General features: G+C 41.7%; 1 protein-coding gene across 2 annotated transcripts in view; it reads right to left on the reverse strand.

Moving 5' to 3' along the window:
- gabbr1a (gamma-aminobutyric acid (GABA) B receptor, 1a) overlaps positions 1-18,637 on the reverse strand; it is a 95,466-nt gene that overhangs the window by 38,470 nt on the left and 38,359 nt on the right. For both annotated transcript variants that reach the window (XM_061049988.1, XM_061049989.1), the window contains 4 exons: positions 9,539-9,709; positions 6,884-6,985; positions 6,540-6,605; positions 6,149-6,340 (listed from right to left, as the gene is read on the reverse strand). In XM_061049988.1, the coding sequence (XP_060905971.1) occupies positions 6,149-6,340; positions 6,540-6,605; positions 6,884-6,985; positions 9,539-9,709 (531 nt within the window). The remainder of the gene's footprint in view (positions 1-6,148; positions 6,341-6,539; positions 6,606-6,883; positions 6,986-9,538; positions 9,710-18,637) is intronic.

The following is an 18,637-nucleotide window of genomic DNA, read 5'->3' on the forward strand; positions in this document are numbered from 1 at the left end:
CATCTGGACCACGGGAGCTCTTGGGCTGACTGGAGGGCGTTTGGCATTCATTAAGGAAAATGCTGCAGGTTGACATTTATAAAGGAAAAGTAAGGACATTTTGTTAATGACTCTCGTTAGCTTATTTTGATGAGAGTGAGGTGAGCGGATTGTTCCGCTCTCTCATGCCTGAACGTGTAGCGTGAGGATGGAGTCAGCAGGAGATTAGCCTAGCTTAGCATATTAAGAGGCTAGTCTGTTTTTGTTGTAGTTTTGAAATAGGTTTGTGTGTTGATATTTTCTTTTAAGGGATGCACTGAGTTAACAAAATCCACGACACTAGCTGGGGTTTTATGTGCTGACATTTTTCATGTCCTTAAAAAAAGTCTTCCTGAAATTGAAAAGGGAATTATCTATGGTAAATATCCCAATATTTACACTTTGTTTTTTCATATTAATAAAAAAGTAAGACATCAAATATATTAGTATAAGTTGTGTTAAAGGTTAAAGGTCTACCCGTACAAAGAGCCAGAGGCAGCTGATTTCCACTGTTTCCAGCCGTATGAAAAGCTACAGTAAGCTTATATCCTGCTGGATGTAGCTCCATATTGAGTGTACAGATATGAAAAGTGGCACCAACACTCTCATCTTATTAAAAAAAAAAAATCATCTTCAGTATGATGTTGAACCTTTAAATACTCTGCACTGCTCTTAGAAGAGAGCCAAGATACACTTTCACAGGTTTGTTGCACACCGTGCTCGTTTTCTTCTTATATCACACCCTTTTGCTGCAGTCGGAAATGAGCCAAGAGTAGGAAGGAAGAAGTGATGTTACTGTTAGCTCCTGTAAGATTTTTTTTTTTATTACTTCACACCTTCTAAATGACATTCAGTATACGTTTAATACGCCCAGGCCTGGACGCAGGTGGTAATTAAGAGATTCAATCATAAAAACTGTCAGACATATGGCATATGGCTACAGAGGGAGGAAATACATCCTGTGGCACATCTCTGCTTTGTAAAAAAAAAAAGGAAACCTAACAAGTTATTCATCCAAGGTTTGTCTTTTCTCATAAGTGTACATTTAAAGCTGGGGTAAGCGACTTTGGGTAAATATGCAAGAGTAAGCTAGATTTTTAAGGTATCAAACAAAACAAAAAAATGTTGAAGCAACTTCCCGGAAACACACGAACATGCACTGCCAAGCATCATGATGCACTTCTCTGTCAGCACTTCTTTAAGCCCTTTTAGTTTCATACACCATCTCAAATCTTTGGTCCTCTAGGACTACTACAATTCTACAATTCACTATCCAAAGCGACGTACATCAGAGAGTAAGAACAACACAAGCAAGGAGCTAGAAAATAGGAAACAATGTCAGTAAGAGCAAACGATCAGCTTTGAGTCTGATTGGACACACAGGTGCTGACAGGCAGAGCACAGAGGCAAAGCACAACATTGAAGGCTGTTCTTCAGAGCTCTAATCAGTATAGAAACCATCTTAAAATCGTCGTATTCAAACAAAACCATCGTCTTCATCATTAATAATATTGAGACCATCGTCATCATCGTTGAGGTCGTAGGTATTCATGAAAGAGCTGGGTCTTTAGCTTTTTCTTAAAGGTGCAAAGGGACTCTGCAGATCGAATGGAGTTTGGTAGTTCGTTCCACCACCGGGGGGCGACAGAGGAGAAGAGTCTAGTTAGCGTCTTAGTTGTGAAGGTTAGATCAGACACCTTTCATTGTCGGAGGGAGTGTAGACCTGGATTATAGAGTTTAGGTTAGGTTTAGGCTCTTGTGTTGCCTGGGTTCTTATGATGGTTTCTGTGATGATTGGGTTAAATATGTTTGTCTGGTATCTTGCTGTATGGGTTTTTTTGCGGTTGGGTTGTTTTTTGTTGTTCTGGTTTTTTTGTTGTTTATATTCTTTCTGTTGTTCAAGTTCTTCTGTGTTTGGGTTCTTTTGCTTCGTTCTTTTTTATGCTTTGCTGTTTGTCAGAGCACTTTGTAAACCCGTGTTTTTAAAGGTGCTGTATAAATAAAAAAGTTACTACTATTATTATTTATCACCGACCGCATCCCACTATCTTTCTCCCTGGTTTTTGTGGGACTTGCTTGCTCGCTCTTACTTGTGGAGAACCTTGTCCATGCAAAAAGGAAGAGAGACAGTTAGGCCATCTAATCAAGTCATGTGGTCCAAATGAAATGATCGGGCACGCTGATCACAGACCTGTAACCGCAACTAAAGACTTCTTCTTTCTTGGTTCTTCTTTTGATTTTTAATTGCTGTCGGAGTTTCACTCAAAATAAGAAAAAAAAAACTGGTTAAATAAATTGCCTTTCCTTTCTTTTAGCTATTAACTAATGTGTTTGTATTAAAAAAAACGACAAACATGATCCTTCTCCTGAAAGCAGCGATACATGTGTGATGAGGGATTTTTGCTAACAATCATTAACGGGTCTCTGTGGAGTCTCTGAGGCCAATTAGGCCTACAACCCCCGATGTAGTTCATTGAAATTCACCTCATTGAAATTCCACCTTGGTGTTCGGCGTTTAAATCTGCCACTGCCTTCTGAAATCTAGCTGACAAAGTGATATTGCAGACCCCGCAGTATCAGGGTCTGCAAAAGCCTGAGCTTCATCTGAGCGCTCTATCTAGAAGAAATACGCCAATTTCAAAGTTGGAAATTGAATTTGAATAGATTGACTATGTGCTGGAGTTCTGGCTGTAATTCTCATCGCCCGTCGAGCAGCACGTCAACAACTAAATCAGCAGGTAGTGACAGGTGCTGTATGAATATAAACAACAGCTGCTGATGAAGTGCGAGAGACGGGGAGGAGGGTGCGAGGGGAGGAGAGGGGAAGATGCGGGGAAAAGGTGGGAGCGGGGACATGTTAAGAAGAAAGGAGAGGAGAAGTGGGTTAAAAAAAAAAAGAAAGAGGAATGGGGGAATGATAGGAGCGAGGAGCAGCAGAGTCAGAGAGGGTCGAACAATGGGAGAGAAGAGGAGAGGAGGAGGCTGTTTAATGGGATTAGAGAAGGTGAAGAGAGGAGAGCGACGGGTGATAGAGAAGCAGAGAAAACGACTGGTACCTGAGAAGCTAAATGAAGGTGAGGGAAATAATACATGGAGATGCTGAGGAGGAGTGTGACAGTAATACACATCTCCTCTTCTCCCATCAATCACTTTCGCTTTAAGAAACATAATATTGATTCGGGTCGTATGCAGTTCACTGAAGCCATGAAATCGAAGTTCTCAGTTTTCTGGTCTTTCCTTGAATAAAACTCTATTTCATGGGAATCGACCCATTTTTCATAAATGACAGAAGACGTTACGGTTAGGAAAGGAGAGCTGAGACTTTACAATGAGGAGTGATAACCATAATGCATGATAATCAATGAAGACAGGTCACGGTGCAATGCTTTTACTGAGTGACAGGCAATGACAGTTCAAGATCACCACTGCTCTTAGCTTCTTTTAACAGAACTGAAGAGCTCAAACTCAAGTATTTTGTCTGTTTATTTTGTTCCTTAACCAAAACAAGGTGTGCTTAAGGCTGGCCCACGATTTTATAAATGGAGAGACTCTACACATAACGAAGAATAATGACAGATTGAACAGTTTTGCTCCTTTAGCATGTGGAGAGCAACAAAACTCAGGAACAAGCAGAGTCCTGTCGTCCAAACTGGAAATGTCTCTTAATGTCTTGTGGTCATAAGCAACTTTAGAGGGGCAGAGGTAGCCCTCCAGGCGGGCAGCTGAGGTTCAAATCCGACCTCCTTTCACCACTCTCTCTCTCCCTTCTTTCCAACTTTATCCAGTATCCTATCTCTACAATAAAGACACAAAAAGCCGCAAAATAAATCTTAAAAAAAAACAACTTTAGAGTAAACTAACGTGGCGGACAACGGGCAAAAGAATGATGTTTTTGTGCTACTCTTTACTGAAAAAAAGAAAAGAATTGTGGCATGAACATGGGATGATTGCAGTGGTGCTGGATTCATACCACTCTGTGCACCAAAGAGTGCATGCTCAACCATGAATCCAGTCCTCACGTTTCCCCCATAAGGTTCCCCCCACACCCCACCACAGGGTATTGGATCGTAAATTATTGAAAGGTGTAATATTTACGATTTAAAACCGGTGCAGCCGCATCATTTTTCTTGATTGGATGAAGTAAAATCCCTTTTAACAATCCTCACACCACAGGAGAAAACGCCTGGAGGTTGTTTAATTTTTTCAGAGAGGGAGACTCAAGCTCTTAGGACAGTTAGCATGCTAACACGCTAAACAATAATTATATTATCAACCTAATGTTTATTTTGTTTTTTAGGAAATCCCAAACTTATTTTACAAGTATCGGTTGCAGTTTGAAACACTCTGCGGGTGAGACTCCGTAACATAAAAAGTGTCACATTTGGCACCTTTATATTACCACCTAACGTGTGCATGGAGCCATAAAACACAGGTGATAATTAGTGTAAACCATGTTTCTGTTTTAGCATCTCCCTTTTTTTCCATCAAAATCAGTCAGAGGAGTTTTACTGCAAAACTTCACATCCAATCCCATCCCAAGTTAAGGCCCAGTCCCTTCCACTAGACTGGTGTTACCAACATGTTTAAGCAAATAAAGGCAGGTCTCAATTGGAGGCCTTTGGGCCAGCACTGCACTCGATAGTGATTATTTGAACAGTGAACTCTTTCTCTCTCTTCCCTCCCCCACAGTTCAGCAGGGTCGGGGTTACTAATCGAGATCAAATTGGTGATCGTTGTTTAATTTGTCCATTGATATCCTAATTGGAAAAAAGTTCAATATTCTTTCTGGTGTAAATGTACAATTGTATAGTCTTTCCCATCTTGCTACACACAAGTTTTTTATTGAAAATATTTAAAGGAGCTTCTTATATTGACCAGGTTATTAATTGAAGTTTTACGGTATGTTTGAAGGTTGTAAGGATTGCAAGTCATAATGGATTTTAACATGTTGTTTCCTCACTTTTAATACATCTCATATGTGATAATTCTGATTTACAGAACGCTTTTTTCTTTGATTGCTCCTCGTTTATCGTTATACATTGTTTCTGTGCAGTTTCCTGTCCACAGAAAAACACAAGCATGAACTCCATTTCTCAAGTGCACATGTGCTCGATCTGGTGTCATTAAAAGCCCATTAAACACATTGGACCGGAGTGCTTTAAGTATTTTGCAATGCGCAAGTATTTTTATGTGTACCCAGTGCTCTGCAAGTCCCCCTTTTTGCAGCCATTACAGCACCGAACACGAGGCACTGTGTGTCCTGACACATTCCTGTCAGCATTAACTCACTCAGCAATTTGAGCTCCAGAAGCTCTTCAGTTGGATTGGACCACAGGGGCCAGCCATTGCTCCCCACGCGCATCACCACTTTCCCTTCCTCAGACCACTTTTTGGTAGTTACAGATCACCGCAGAACCAGTCTTCTAACCATCACTATTCGGCGCTTGTCAAAGTCGCTCACATCCTTACCCTTGCCCATTTTTCACGTTTCATGGGGTGGGAATCGCGGGGTAGCTCAAGATATGATACACGATACCTAGCCTATTATAACGATAATATCACGTTCAGCTGTACTGCGATAATCAATATATTGCAAGGTAATCAGATAACAATATATCACAATATCTGATTAACTGAACAATACAGAAAGGCCCCTAAAAAGGTAGGTTTATTAATTTAGTGCCAGTGTCAAAAACTGGGATGACACGATGCTAGTATTTAGCCTAAGAGCTACTGTTCTTCTCGTTGTCCGTGACTACAGAGGGTGTAACTTCCTTTCTCTGCTGTTTGACTTCACTCACCTGTCTCCTTCTACTCTAATCCCGCAATCAGCTTCTTCATTGGCCAATTAACTTCCTCTTTTGTTACACTCACTGTATGTTAGAAGTGCCATCGCAAAGGAGTCATTGGCTATGGATGTGAGTCAAATTGGCAGGGAAGTTTGTTTAGAGCGCCACATTTTAAATTAAAATATCAATATTTGCAGCCAGCGTATCGATAATTGGATCACACAAGTCAGGATGACGATATATTGCCGTATTGATATTGTGTCTCACCCCTAACAAATTGTTCACCTGCCTCCCCATACTAAAATGATTTTGAGAGACAACAGGGTTTTTTGAGTTCCCACCATGTTGGAGACGCCGCGGACGGTCTCAGGATTCAGCATGACGATCTCCGTGGTCACATGTCCCTCCACGGCCTCCGTCATGTTCTCAATCGTGCAGTTGATGGCCGGGTCTTTGATCTTGAACCAGTTGTCTGCGTACCAGCCGATCAGGAACCACACATACTTCTTCCCATAGAGCTTCTCCTTGAACACCTGCAGCAGGGCGGGAGCGAGACAACGATAAATAAAGCATGAGGGGAATTATTCCCAGAGATGTGTCGAGCGTGTTGTATCACTGCCAAACAAGGAAATTCATTCAGACATTCAAAGAGCTCATTACAGAGCTCCATTTCTGCTAATAGCCAGTCAGGTTCAGTCTATTGGGAGAAATGGAGCAGGAAAAGGTACTAACCTCACAAAACACTTTCCTGGCTTCGGTCTCATAAAAGAGGCCCACAATGATTCTTGCATCTTGGCGCTGCATTAAAACAAGAAAGCAAAACAACTTAGTTACATCAGAATGACAATAAAACTTCTCTATTGCACAGCTTGATGTGGCAGCACAGCGAGCCAAAGTTCCTGCTGCTTCACAGGACGGCACGTACTGCTGTTCAGGAGCTGCTAATTAGCATGGCGCATTAATTTCCTCTATCCAGTTGGCTCTATGCTAATGGGATCGTGTGCAGCTGTGAGCCGGAGAAGGAAGGAGAGGAAGAGAGAGGACCAGCAGCTGAGGTGAATTTTTAATCAAAGCACCTTCAGGTTCTTGACAGCGACAGCCGGGTCGGTGAGGAAACTCTGACGAACGCTGATCTCGATGCCCGCCTCCTTCGTCCTCTGCTCCAGATCGTCCAGAGTCTGTGAGATGAAAGGGAGGGACAGACAGGGAGAAGGAGGGGGGGGGGGGGAGGTTAGAGAGGTGGTTGAACAGAGAGGGACAGGGAGAGGTGTTAGGTTGAGATTATAGAGAAAGACAGCAGAAAAGTCTGAAGAGTCAAAAGAAAAAAAAACTAATACAAAAAATCTGAAGTGTATATGAGAAACATCAAGAGGGGGACTGACAGCGTGGGGATGTATGATAAACAAGTGAGGCAGCAGATTTCTAGACAAAGAACACGAGTGGAAAAGAAGAAACGAAGAATGCGAGGAGGGTAGAGTAAAGAATGGGCGAGCGGGATCATTAACTTCCATTACAGGAACCAACCCAAATGTCATGGTTATCGACCGCCCTCAACCGAGAGAGATGTATTGCTTGATCAATATTTCTCACAACCAATACTCCAACAAATTACTTCAAAAATCCTCCATCAATCGGCAGGAGAGATTGCTGCTGGAAGGTGCAGCCTAAGAACACAACAGCTCTCGTAAACAAACACAGAGAGGAAGGAAGGCGATCGGGCGAGCAGCCATTTACGTAATGACACAGAGGAAGTGATAACAAAGCATCTGAAAGGGAGATTAAAGGAAAGAAGAAGGAGGAGGAGGAGGAGTTGGAGATAGAGTGCTTTGATAAGTATTTACCCCCTTTAGATTTTTCATCATTGACAGAGTCACAACCTGGAATTCAAATTAATTGGGATTTTAACCAAATAAGACCACGAGGATTAGAATAAACGCTTCTTTATATTTATTTTAAAGGATAGATAGCAGTCACTTGGTCATGTCGGAAGAAGCACAAAGACAGCAATCACTTTTTTTTTTTAGTGTTTACGCAGCAAAGACTCATAGCAGATGTTTGAGTGTTAAGAGGAGGGATGCACAGATCTGATCCTGATATCTGATCTATACAATTTAGTTCTACGCTATTCTGTGTTTACAGCAACTACAAGCACGCACTACTACAAAAATGTCAAATCTCAAGGGTCACGATTGGAATGAAAATTGAGTTTGGCTTCGAACCTGTTCCTGATTCACAATACGTTCCCTTTTTGTAACAAAGGTGCGCTAATTTCAAGATCTACTCAAGCCTGCGGAGTGCTTAGAGGGTCCAGACTTTTATTTGACATTAGAAAGCACAATAAAATGTGTTCAAGGTAATGCAGCTTTTATTTGAAGCTGGTTAGCTGATCGCAGAGATGAAAACCTAAAACACAGAAAACATTTATTAGTGCTTAACTTGCAAAATACTTTTTGGACTGAAACCAGCTAACAATCAGAAAACAACAACGCTGTAGGGGCGCAGTGTCACATCTCCAGGATAGTATAGTTTCTATCTTCTGTTGTGCTTCCTTATTTACTAAGTGTTTGTGGAGTCGTGCATTTGGGTTCTTTGTTTTATCGTTCAGTCTGACATGCAGGTGTTTTTAAATGAAACAGATGATGGATCTGGTTATATTTACTGTCCGTTCAGAATGGGCTGGCAGATTGGTAAAGTGCTGCAGTTTGTGCTGTTGGCCGGTGTTCCACTTATTTCATCGTTCCCGCAGTACTTCACTTTCATTTTGCAGAGCCTGCATGTTGAATACGTCGGGTCAAGCTTCCTCTCTTGAAGGAGATTGTAAAATCCAAATTGAGCTTGAACCCTTACCCCTCCATGAAGAAAGCACTGGCTGAATGTCTTAAAGACGGCGCAGTCAGTGATTTAGTATGCCAGACACAGCCATACATTACCATTGCTGAGAGCTAGTTCATTTTAATAGCAGGGCGGACTAGCAGCGACCAACACACACCTGCTTCATCGCTGACCCAAGGAAGGTAGAGAGGGTGCAAAGAACGAAATGTCAGAAGCAGGTTTGTCGTGCTCAAACTGGCTTCAAGTGAAAATTTAACTAGAGCAATAGAAATGAAGTTTCTTAAAATCGACATTTGGATGTTTTAAATCTATTCAGGATGGTAGAAATTAATAATTGTAATTCTGACATGAAGCTAATAACAAACGGGAAGCAGATCAGAGTCATCTCACCTTTGTTAGGCTGACTACTTCTATGGCTATTTGCAATATCTGAATAGTGAATGTTTTGAGGGGCGATGGTTGCATTGCCTAACACAACTAACTCAGTCAAGCATCTCACAAAGCGTCATGCCAAAAAACTTTATCAGTATCGAGACTTTAGTTTAAATAAAGATTTTTTTTTGTCAGAAAAACTACTTACACATGTACAAGGCAAGATCATCAAGATATAAGATGTACCTTATGTAGTCACATTATCTTTAAACTGAGGGAATTGATTGAACCCTTGTAGTCTTTAGGGGGGAGGGGGGTTGTCAATCATTTTGCATTGTATTATTCTTCCTTCCACTGCAAAATGATGGAATATTATGTGTCGGTCCATTACATACGACCCCAATTATATGCATTTCATTTGCAGTTGTAACATGACAAAATGTATAAAAGATTAAGAAGGGTGAATGTTGATGCAAGACTCTGTAAGAGAAAGGTGAAAAGTGTCAGGCGAGATGAAAGGTACTGACCGAGGTGAAGACTTCGGTGGTCTGCTGGATGGTGGCGATACGTGTCCACTTCCACTTCTGGAAAAGCTGCACCCTGGTGGGGTTGTGGAGGGTGGCTGACGGGTGGGTGCGGAAGAAGGTTGGGAAGCGCTGGCGGTTGGACAGGGCCGGCGAGCTGGATCCATAGGAGAGCTGGGAAACAGAAAAAAAAAAAAAAAAAGTGCAAAAGAAATATAAGAGGAAAGCAATGAAACAGAAGTGCAGAAGAAGAAAAAAATAGAAACAGACGGAAATACACTTCTAAAGGTCCTTCTAGGCATCAGCTGTAAACAGACTTCAATCAAAATGCATTCACATCAGAACTCTCTTGTTCTTTGCCTGTACACAGCGTGCTTTGATGCCAAATGGTTCAAACAGCAAGCAACAGAGAGGAAAACCCGGCACAAAGTCGGAGAACCAAAGAAACAATCCTCTCTCCTTTTTTTCCTAATTTTCATCCACACTCCCTCCTTTTCTTCTTTTAGCTTCCCTCAGGCTTATCAGGTGTGCCGATAAACTTGGTAATTTCCCTCAAAAAACACAACACTTCATGCAGGATTTCCCATGCATAGATTGCCGTGAAATTGTGATGACACATTCTGCTATTACAAACAGAGGAAATTAAAAAAAAGGATCTAATCATTGTTGTTGCAAACCCTAGAGATGGTTGGTTTCTTTCATTTGGGCCCACATAATTTGAATTCTCCGGCACAATTCCCACCAGAGGCACAAACCGTAAGATGTGTGTCCAACGCAGCAGGAGAGAGAGAGAGATGGTGGAAAATGCCAACAGAAACAAGGAGAAGACGGTTCCTCGAACAATTAGTTTCACAGTGACAGCTGAAGATAAAATCCTCGGCAGGTCCCCTTTTAAAATGAGGAACCTGGCGTTAGGGACCCATTACAGACACAGCCAGCCGATCCTCCGCCACAGCTCTCATCTCAGCCCCATTACCTGAACAGCTCTGGGATGTTCACAACTGGGAGCAAAAAAGGAGGCTTGATGAAAGATGTCAAATGTCTCGTACTATGTGGACTAGCCACAATAACAAACCCCTCGCGGGCGCTAGCGGGTGGATGATGGCATCCAAACGAAGGATGGGGATCTATACAGGAAGTGACAGATGATCTGCGAGCGGCGGTAAAATATGTGGAGAAACCTGCAGCAGCTCTGATGGATGACATACGCTATAATAATAAACAAGGGAGGGGTTCATCTTAACATACATGAGGGTATGACACCGTCAGAGAAGGACAAACATTTTGTAGAAGTTCTGTTGAAAGAGATTCTGCTTGAAGTATAAAAACAGACTTAATGTCTCTTCTCTGAAGTAAAAAAGGAAACTACAGGCTCTTAAATGTACTCACAAGATAAAACTACAGCACACCCTGAAGGACAACTTAAATGGCAAGTTTGTGCAAAGCTATCTGAACCTCACTATTAGGGAGACTATTAAACTTAAATCATTCTGACTTCAAATAAAAAGACTAAAACCATGGACTGATAACGATGAACACTTTCTGCAGTCAAGCTTTTCCACTTTCATCTGTGCCATACAGCTGCTAGAATAATCGCTCTCCCCACACCCGACCCGACAGAACTCAACAACAGGGCCATCACACGCATTGCAACCTCGACAGAACAGGACATCGCACGTCCACTGAACACCCACTTCCCTCAGGATGGAGGTACGGACAGGAAAAGCATGATCCATGATGCTAAGGAACCTGACACACCAAGCAGACGGCCAAGAACTAGTGGCGACAAAGGCCACCTGTGGCGTCGCCTCATGTCTTGGCCAAAAAGTTGCACTTGAACACACCGCAAAGACTACAGCCGACGGCCAACCACCATGTACGTTCTGCGCATGTGTGAGAGGAAATAACTCTCCATGCCAGCAGGCGGCGGTAGTCTGTTGTTATGACCATTTTCACACCGCTGTCGGTAACCACTGGTATTATAGGTAGCCTACTAATGGAGAATAACGTCTGATAAAAAGTTGAAAATGGCACTGGCGTTGGCAGCCCTTGGTGGAAAGTGTAAAAAGAAAAGAAGAGGCGGAGGTGACAAATAAGGAGAAACCGCACTAATGGGTGAAAGCATGGATACTACAGCGGCATGCTCAAGGGGCTTTCCTGAATGTCGAGAGCTGGTGGTGTATCCTGAACTAAAGGCCTCGCTATACAGGCCAGAGTGGGAGCTTTTGATTGTGGTTTGACTTTGTTTGTTTTATACCCTTTGTTTTGTGTATGTACTGGTCTTTGGTGGGTTTTGTCTGTTGGACAGAAACGGGGCTGTGGAAAGGAATTTCCCCAAGTCTTGATATGCTTGATATGAATTTCAAGTGTTTCACAATTTTCAAGTGTTTCACAATTTTCAAAACTTCAATATAAGGTTGTCAAATTCTTCCATACTTCAATATTTTTGGATACAAAGTGCTTTGAATCAATATCTGCTATTTTATCGGTATTTAGTCTCAAAAAGAGCTTAAGAATTTAAGAGCAGGTGGGGGTTGCCGGTAGCCTAGAGGTTAGTGTGTGCACACCCCATGTATGGAGGCCACAGTCCATCAAGTGTGCGGCCCAGGTTCGATTCCTTTCCTGCATGTCATTCCCCACTCTCTCGCTCTCTCCCTCATTTCTCAATCCATCCACTGTCATAGCTCCAAAATAAAGGCATGAAATCCCCAAAAATAAACCTTTAAAAAAAGAGAGCAGCTGTGGTGCATTCAACTCCACAAGTTGACAGATACTGACATTTCTCAAATATTTTTGGTGTCTCAAAAAACAGTTTTTGTTTGTGTCTCTTACAAGCACACCGAGAGCAGAGGAGGAGATGCTGTCTGAATTGAACGAATGAATGGGCAACAATTTGGACGTTTTGGCGTCATTTTTGGTCATTCAAAACTAGAAATCGTCGGCCTATCACTTCTATTTTTGCCACCGTGGTAGGAGGCATGCATTGATACTGCTTTTCTAGTATCGTTTCCAAGTTTGGATTCTCGTATCGTTACAACTCCACTTCAATACTGTTCCATACTAAGTGTTTTCTAATAGCCTACAATCTTTAGTATTTTAAATACTGATCAAAAAGCACAGATCCTTTAAAAAACTACAGATCTTCAGTCATATTTGTTACCTAGAGCTGCTGCATGTAAAAGAAACGGAGAAGTGTCTTCATTTCTGAAATCAGTGGTAACATGCATGAGTTAGAGTGCAATTCTAGCTGGTAATCATAATCAAGAAAATACCCAATATTGGTAGGAGCAGGACCAACTATTTTTGTTGCCATGGTAACAAACAGGTAACACTATTGTTGGATTTTTACTGGTATCACATCTAAGTTAAACGTTCTGGTATTGTGACAAACCTCAGGTCTCTTGTGACATTTTTATAGTTTTACATCAGTCAGGCTGGCTCGATATGCATGTAAGGAACACCAAAAAAATAATCCTCTTTTCTATGTCTGGTGTATCATTCATTGAGGTCAAAGTTGGTCTTGAAGTGGGAAAGGAAAACTACAAAAATGCTGAATAATTTAAAACCAATAATTCCAATAAAAAGCATTCAAGCTAACAAAAAGCCCGTTCTGAAAATGGAAATCGTAGGTTAAGATCATTGTTTTTAAATGAATAGGGTAAGTAAAAAGTTAATTGTATAAATAAATACTCCAGAAAGGTGGCGATATCTGAAAACTGTACCTTATTTTAGCAACAAAATAAATGTACTAAATGACCTCCCACCAGTGGACGCAGTGATTGGCAAGCTCCACAACAGAAAACAAAACATGTTTTTCTTAAAGTAAAGGTCTGACTATACTCTGTATTTTTCACTTTGACTAACTAAAACAAACGATTCATGCTTCCTTCTGTATTAACATGTATTACCAATTCAGACAAAGCTGCATTTCCACAGCCACTGCGACTGTTCAGCAAACAGAGATGTGCACAGACTTGGCTGCACAGTAATTGAAGGCAATAAATTGTTTACTTGCTCGGAGTTCAAAACAGAGTTCTGCAACAGGTAATCTGTCAGCAAGGGCAAACCAGGTAGGCGGGAGAACCCTGAAACAGGCTGTGATTGAAGAGGCGCAGGCAGAAGATAAAGACTGGAATGCTTAAACCGGGTAACACATCGCAGTACATCACTGCTTCTCAATCTGTTTCACATCAAGGTACATAAACTGCTAAATTAGACCACTGGCCCAGTTTATAGAGGTTTTACATGGTAAGTGTCTGAATCCAATATCTGAAATGGTAATACTTTCTGTCATAGAGTTAATCATGGATGGATTTACAGTCAAAGTGAGCTGCTGGGGCAGCTGATAAGAAACCACCAAGGTACCTCAAGTCTCACTAGACCCCACTATGAGAAATATCTGCATTGGATGATCTGGAGAAACACTGGGGTCTGGTATATGCATGCAATATGATGGGAAAGGGTGGAAGGGTAAGAAGTCAATTTAATGCACTGGGAGATGTGATGCCATTTTGGTTAATCCTGAGTCACTTCTGCTATGAACTAATACATTTGTAATTATTCATTGCATGTTAATGGACTTTGTATGTTGGATAAATGAACTATGAATAAACTTATCATGAATAAGTAAGTCATGACATGCATGCAGCTACAGAGCTTAATGCTTATGCTGGTATTATTGCCTGGATATAAAAATGGATGAAATGTCTCAAATCATATCTATTTCATTTATGGAGCAAGTTTAAAAACTAGCAGAGTTGACCAACAGTAAGGTAACATACATAGACAAAATTAGCACATCAAACTCAGGGGTGGAATAGGGAAATGAGTGTGTCATCAGTCTGGTCTTAAGAACGCCTACAGAAGGGTAGAGGAAGACTATTCCAGAGAGTTCTTGGCCGCTACAGATATGAACAATCGCCCTCTCCCCTTAGCCTCGACCGAGGAACAGCGAGGAGCAGCTGGTCTGATGACCTCAGAGGTCTGGGGAGAGAGAGGGGGAGTAGGAGTTCAGAGACGTACAGGGGCAGGCCATGTAAAGCCTTAAATATAGTACTTGACGGGGAGCTAGTGCATAGAAACTAGTACAGGAGAGATGCTTTGTCTTTTCCTGATTCCCGGTAACAATCTAACTGCAGCGTTTTGTACCATCTGCAAGCTGGACAGGGACGACTGACTGATGCCAAGGTAAAGGGTATTATAATAGTCCACCTCCTCCTGTAGGACTGCAGTCTGCAGTATGAGGTAGTACTGGAGCCATGGGGGGGGGGGGGGGGGGGGGGGGTACAAACAATGTTTAGCTTCACTTTTGGTCTTTGGTAAGTATACAAGCATGCTTGCAATGGCAACGCTAACATGTTGATGAAGGTAATACTTGCCATGTTCTCCATGGCTGTGTCCGAAACTGCATACTTCCTTTATTTATTTAAAAGGCAGAATGCTGAGAGGCCAAAATCTTTAACTCAGAGCAAATCAAACCAAAAAATAACTAACATAGCAACTTAAGCACTGAGTGAAGTCAATGTATGGTCTTTGTAAATAGACGATTGAAGGTAGGGCCTGACCGATATGGTTTTATTGGTGCCGATACCGATACTGATATTATGGAGAGAAAAGAATCAGATATCTTTGTTAGATCTTTCTTCAATCTTAAGAGATAGACCGATAAAAATATACAAACACATTTATTGCGTTGATCCCTCAAACACAGTTATCAAACACTTAAAAAGAAAATAATTATAATGAAAATTAGATTTTTTTTTTTTTCAATTTACATTTGAACAAAAGCCTTTATTGGCCAGAATACCAACACTGCACTGAAGCACTAATTTAGAATTTAGAAATGTACAATTGTACAAATAAATGATGCAAATTTAATAATAAACTTAGATTGAATAAACCAAGTGATATTTGCACATATCGGAGATAAAACAAGCCGCTACTGAGAGTAACGTGCTATGCTAATTATCGGCCAGCCGATTACTCAGTGGGGCTCTAATCAAAAGACAAACAATTAACAACTAAGACACATCCTGCTTATAAATTCAGTTTCAAATTGAACATTTTCAGACTTTTGCTAAACCCAGGCAAAAAAGCGTTTCTGGACAAGGTACTGATTCTTTAAAACGCCACGTTGTCATGTAAACCTACAGTAAGAAGAACTGAGGTCCGTTCAGCTCGGCCTTAAATTCTTTAATAGCTAAATATCATTCCTATAACTGAAATCTTGAAAATAGCTAAACTAGAAGCTGGAAGGTTTTTTTGTTATAAATCTTTACAACATGAAGAAACCTGAGATGGAGCAACAAAGCTGTTGTGGCAGAAAGATAAGGATGTAGCAGCACTCGACAAAAACAAGACAAAGTTCCACATCAAAGCTTCCCAAAAAACCACAAACAATATCTCTTGATTCTCAATTTCCTCTGTTCCCTTGTAGCCTTGTCGTTTAAGATCAATGCCTGTCTATGTTTCAGGGAGCTTTTAGAAAGAGAGATAAAATTAACAGTGTGCCAAGAGGAGCCGAACAGGAGCCCCTCCTTGATCAGAGTCCAGAAATGGAGGTAAGCATTTGCCTCCCCGGCGCTCTGATGAGACTGTTTGACATGCGGGGAGGCTTCTGCAGGCAGCCAGCGTACAGAAATAATTGAGTGTGGCGGTTAGGAGCTTGTGCCAGTGGTGGCGTGTAGTAAAGGGAGACAGATCCCTTTGTGTGTGGAGAGAATCGACTGCTGGAGCTGAGGGAGCGAGGCGGAAACGTAGTGTGGGAGAGAAAAAGGGGAGAGATGGAAAAAGGAGGAAGGAAGGAAGGAAAGAAGGCGTGCAAGAAAAAGGGCGCTGAAATAGAGAAGACCAGCTCCAGGCATTGACAGCAGGCACAGAAAAGAGGAAGGAGAAGAGTCAGAATGTGGAAAAGAGTTTTTAATGATGAGGAAAGAAAGGGCCGACAAAGAGAGAAAGACCAGCGATGGCTCATGCCAACCACTAGAACTGATTGTTCTCGATGACTAATCTCTGGATGAAACTTCAATTACAGGACAAAGCCAACGAGAGGAGCAGTGTGAGTGACAGAGAGGCAGATCAAGAGAAGACAAAAGAGTGAGATAAACAAAATAAACCGACTGATGAAGGCATGAAAGGCAGAAATGTTTTCAAAAAGCAGCAGATCTTTAGCTGATTGAAAGATCTGGGATGTGTTCGCACTTGTCACAGATGTATTGTGATGCAGTTAGTGAAGTCAAACAACGTGTTTTGTGCTGCGCATAGTGTCGCTGTCAATGCGGGATGGTGAAACTGCCTCGTCTAGCGTCAGTGCTAATCAAAAGTGCTGTGTGAAGAGTTTAAGAATCAATAAACAACTACGCCATTGATTTGGGAAGCTAAGTGTAATTACTACAACTACAAAAGATCATTATTTAAAATGGATGTCAGCTTCAAACAGAGCATTTTAAATCGTTTGCCTGGACTAAATGCGAGGACGTTATCCTTTTAGCAGAAACAAATCTAAAGACTTCAGTGTCATTGTTCAGGTTTCTTATCGTCTCAGCTCCCTCTCAATGCTATCCAGAACAAAAGACCACCAGGGACAAGAGGGGATGTTGTCCTTTAAGCTGTTTGGCTTCTTGCTCCTGGGCCAGACAAAGGACCAGAGCAGTTCTTTAGGCCTCTTTGGACTTAAGGGTCTGAATCCTACACTCTAACAATAAAGTGAATATAGCCACCATCAAGACCTCGTTCAGTGGTGGAAACAAGAGAGAACAAGAAAGATCTTAAAGGTATATTATCTAGAATTTGGTTGCTAATGTTTACATTAAAATATGTAAATTAATTAAAAATTGACTAAAGCAATGTTACATTGAGGACTTGCATTAAGTCAAATATTTCCAACAGTTATCAAGGCCAGAGAAATCTGTAATTTTATATTTGTAACGGTCAGTGTCTTGTAGGCAGCCGTCGTGATGACACAAAATGTGTATCGTTGCCAAGTAAACACCGGATATTATGTCAAAGACCGCTGCATAAGCTAGCGGGTGCTGCTACTGAAAGCTGCCGTACTGTTGGGAGGGTGAGGGGCATGGCAGTAGCAGAGAGCCTGGCGCCATATTTACTTCCTCTGTGACGTCTCTCCTTCAATATAAATGTCACAAAGGTGTAACGAGGGGACGAAGGGGATCCCGCCTCTGCGCCGCCATCGGAGGGGATGGAGCTACAGGGGCGAAACAGGATTGACCGTTAAGCGAGGGAGAACAGTGCTGTGTGTGTATGTGGAGCCCATAATGTTTGTTTACTCGTCGTGATTCAGCATTCACCATAACAATATTCAAATTTACAGGGGCGCTGGTGGCGCAGTGGTTGGTGCGCGCGCCCCATGTATGGAGGCTGTCGTCTCAAGCGGGCGGCCCGGGTTTACGTCCCACCCGTGGCTCCTTTCCCGCGTGTCATTCCCCACTCTCTCTCTCCCTGATTTCCGACTCTATCCACTGTCCTATCGCTCCATTAAAGGCATAAAAAGCCCAAAAATATATCTTAAAAAAAAAAAAAAACAATATTAAAATTTACAGACAGGGTCACCAGTATTACACCGTTGGATTATCTACTTCTACAGTAGATTAGGTAGTCAGGGGTAGGAGTAACCCAATGCTTTATCGTTTTTTCTCCTCTCTATATGGGAAAATATCTAAAAACAATCATTTTGGTAATGAAGGAAAATGTGCAGTAAATCAACCAGGAAGAAGGGTCATTTTGCTACTGTAGAAGTAGATTAGGGAAAATGATAGTTGCTGGTAATAAAAATGAAAGCAGGTTAAAAGCATTAAATCACGTTGCGTCAGCTTCCATCTCCAGCCATGTCCTCTTCTTTTACGGTTTAAGATCCAAATTTCAAACTCGTCCTCAACAATGGCAGATTCTGCTCCGATCGTCTGGAGCAGTTTGAGGTTCAGCGTCTTCCCCCGAGGCACTTTGTCAGGTTGACAGACGGAGGCAGGGATCTAACCTTAAAGCCTGGGATAAGTGGACCATTCACTCTACCTATCCAGCCACAGCTCACACATTAGATTTAAAGGATCATTTTTAGCCAAATAACAGAAATACGATACAGTTTAT

The sequence above is a fragment of the Labrus mixtus genome, chromosome 11, assembly GCF_963584025.1.
Source record: "Labrus mixtus chromosome 11, fLabMix1.1, whole genome shotgun sequence".
Taxonomy (NCBI): domain Eukaryota; kingdom Metazoa; phylum Chordata; class Actinopteri; order Labriformes; family Labridae; genus Labrus; species Labrus mixtus.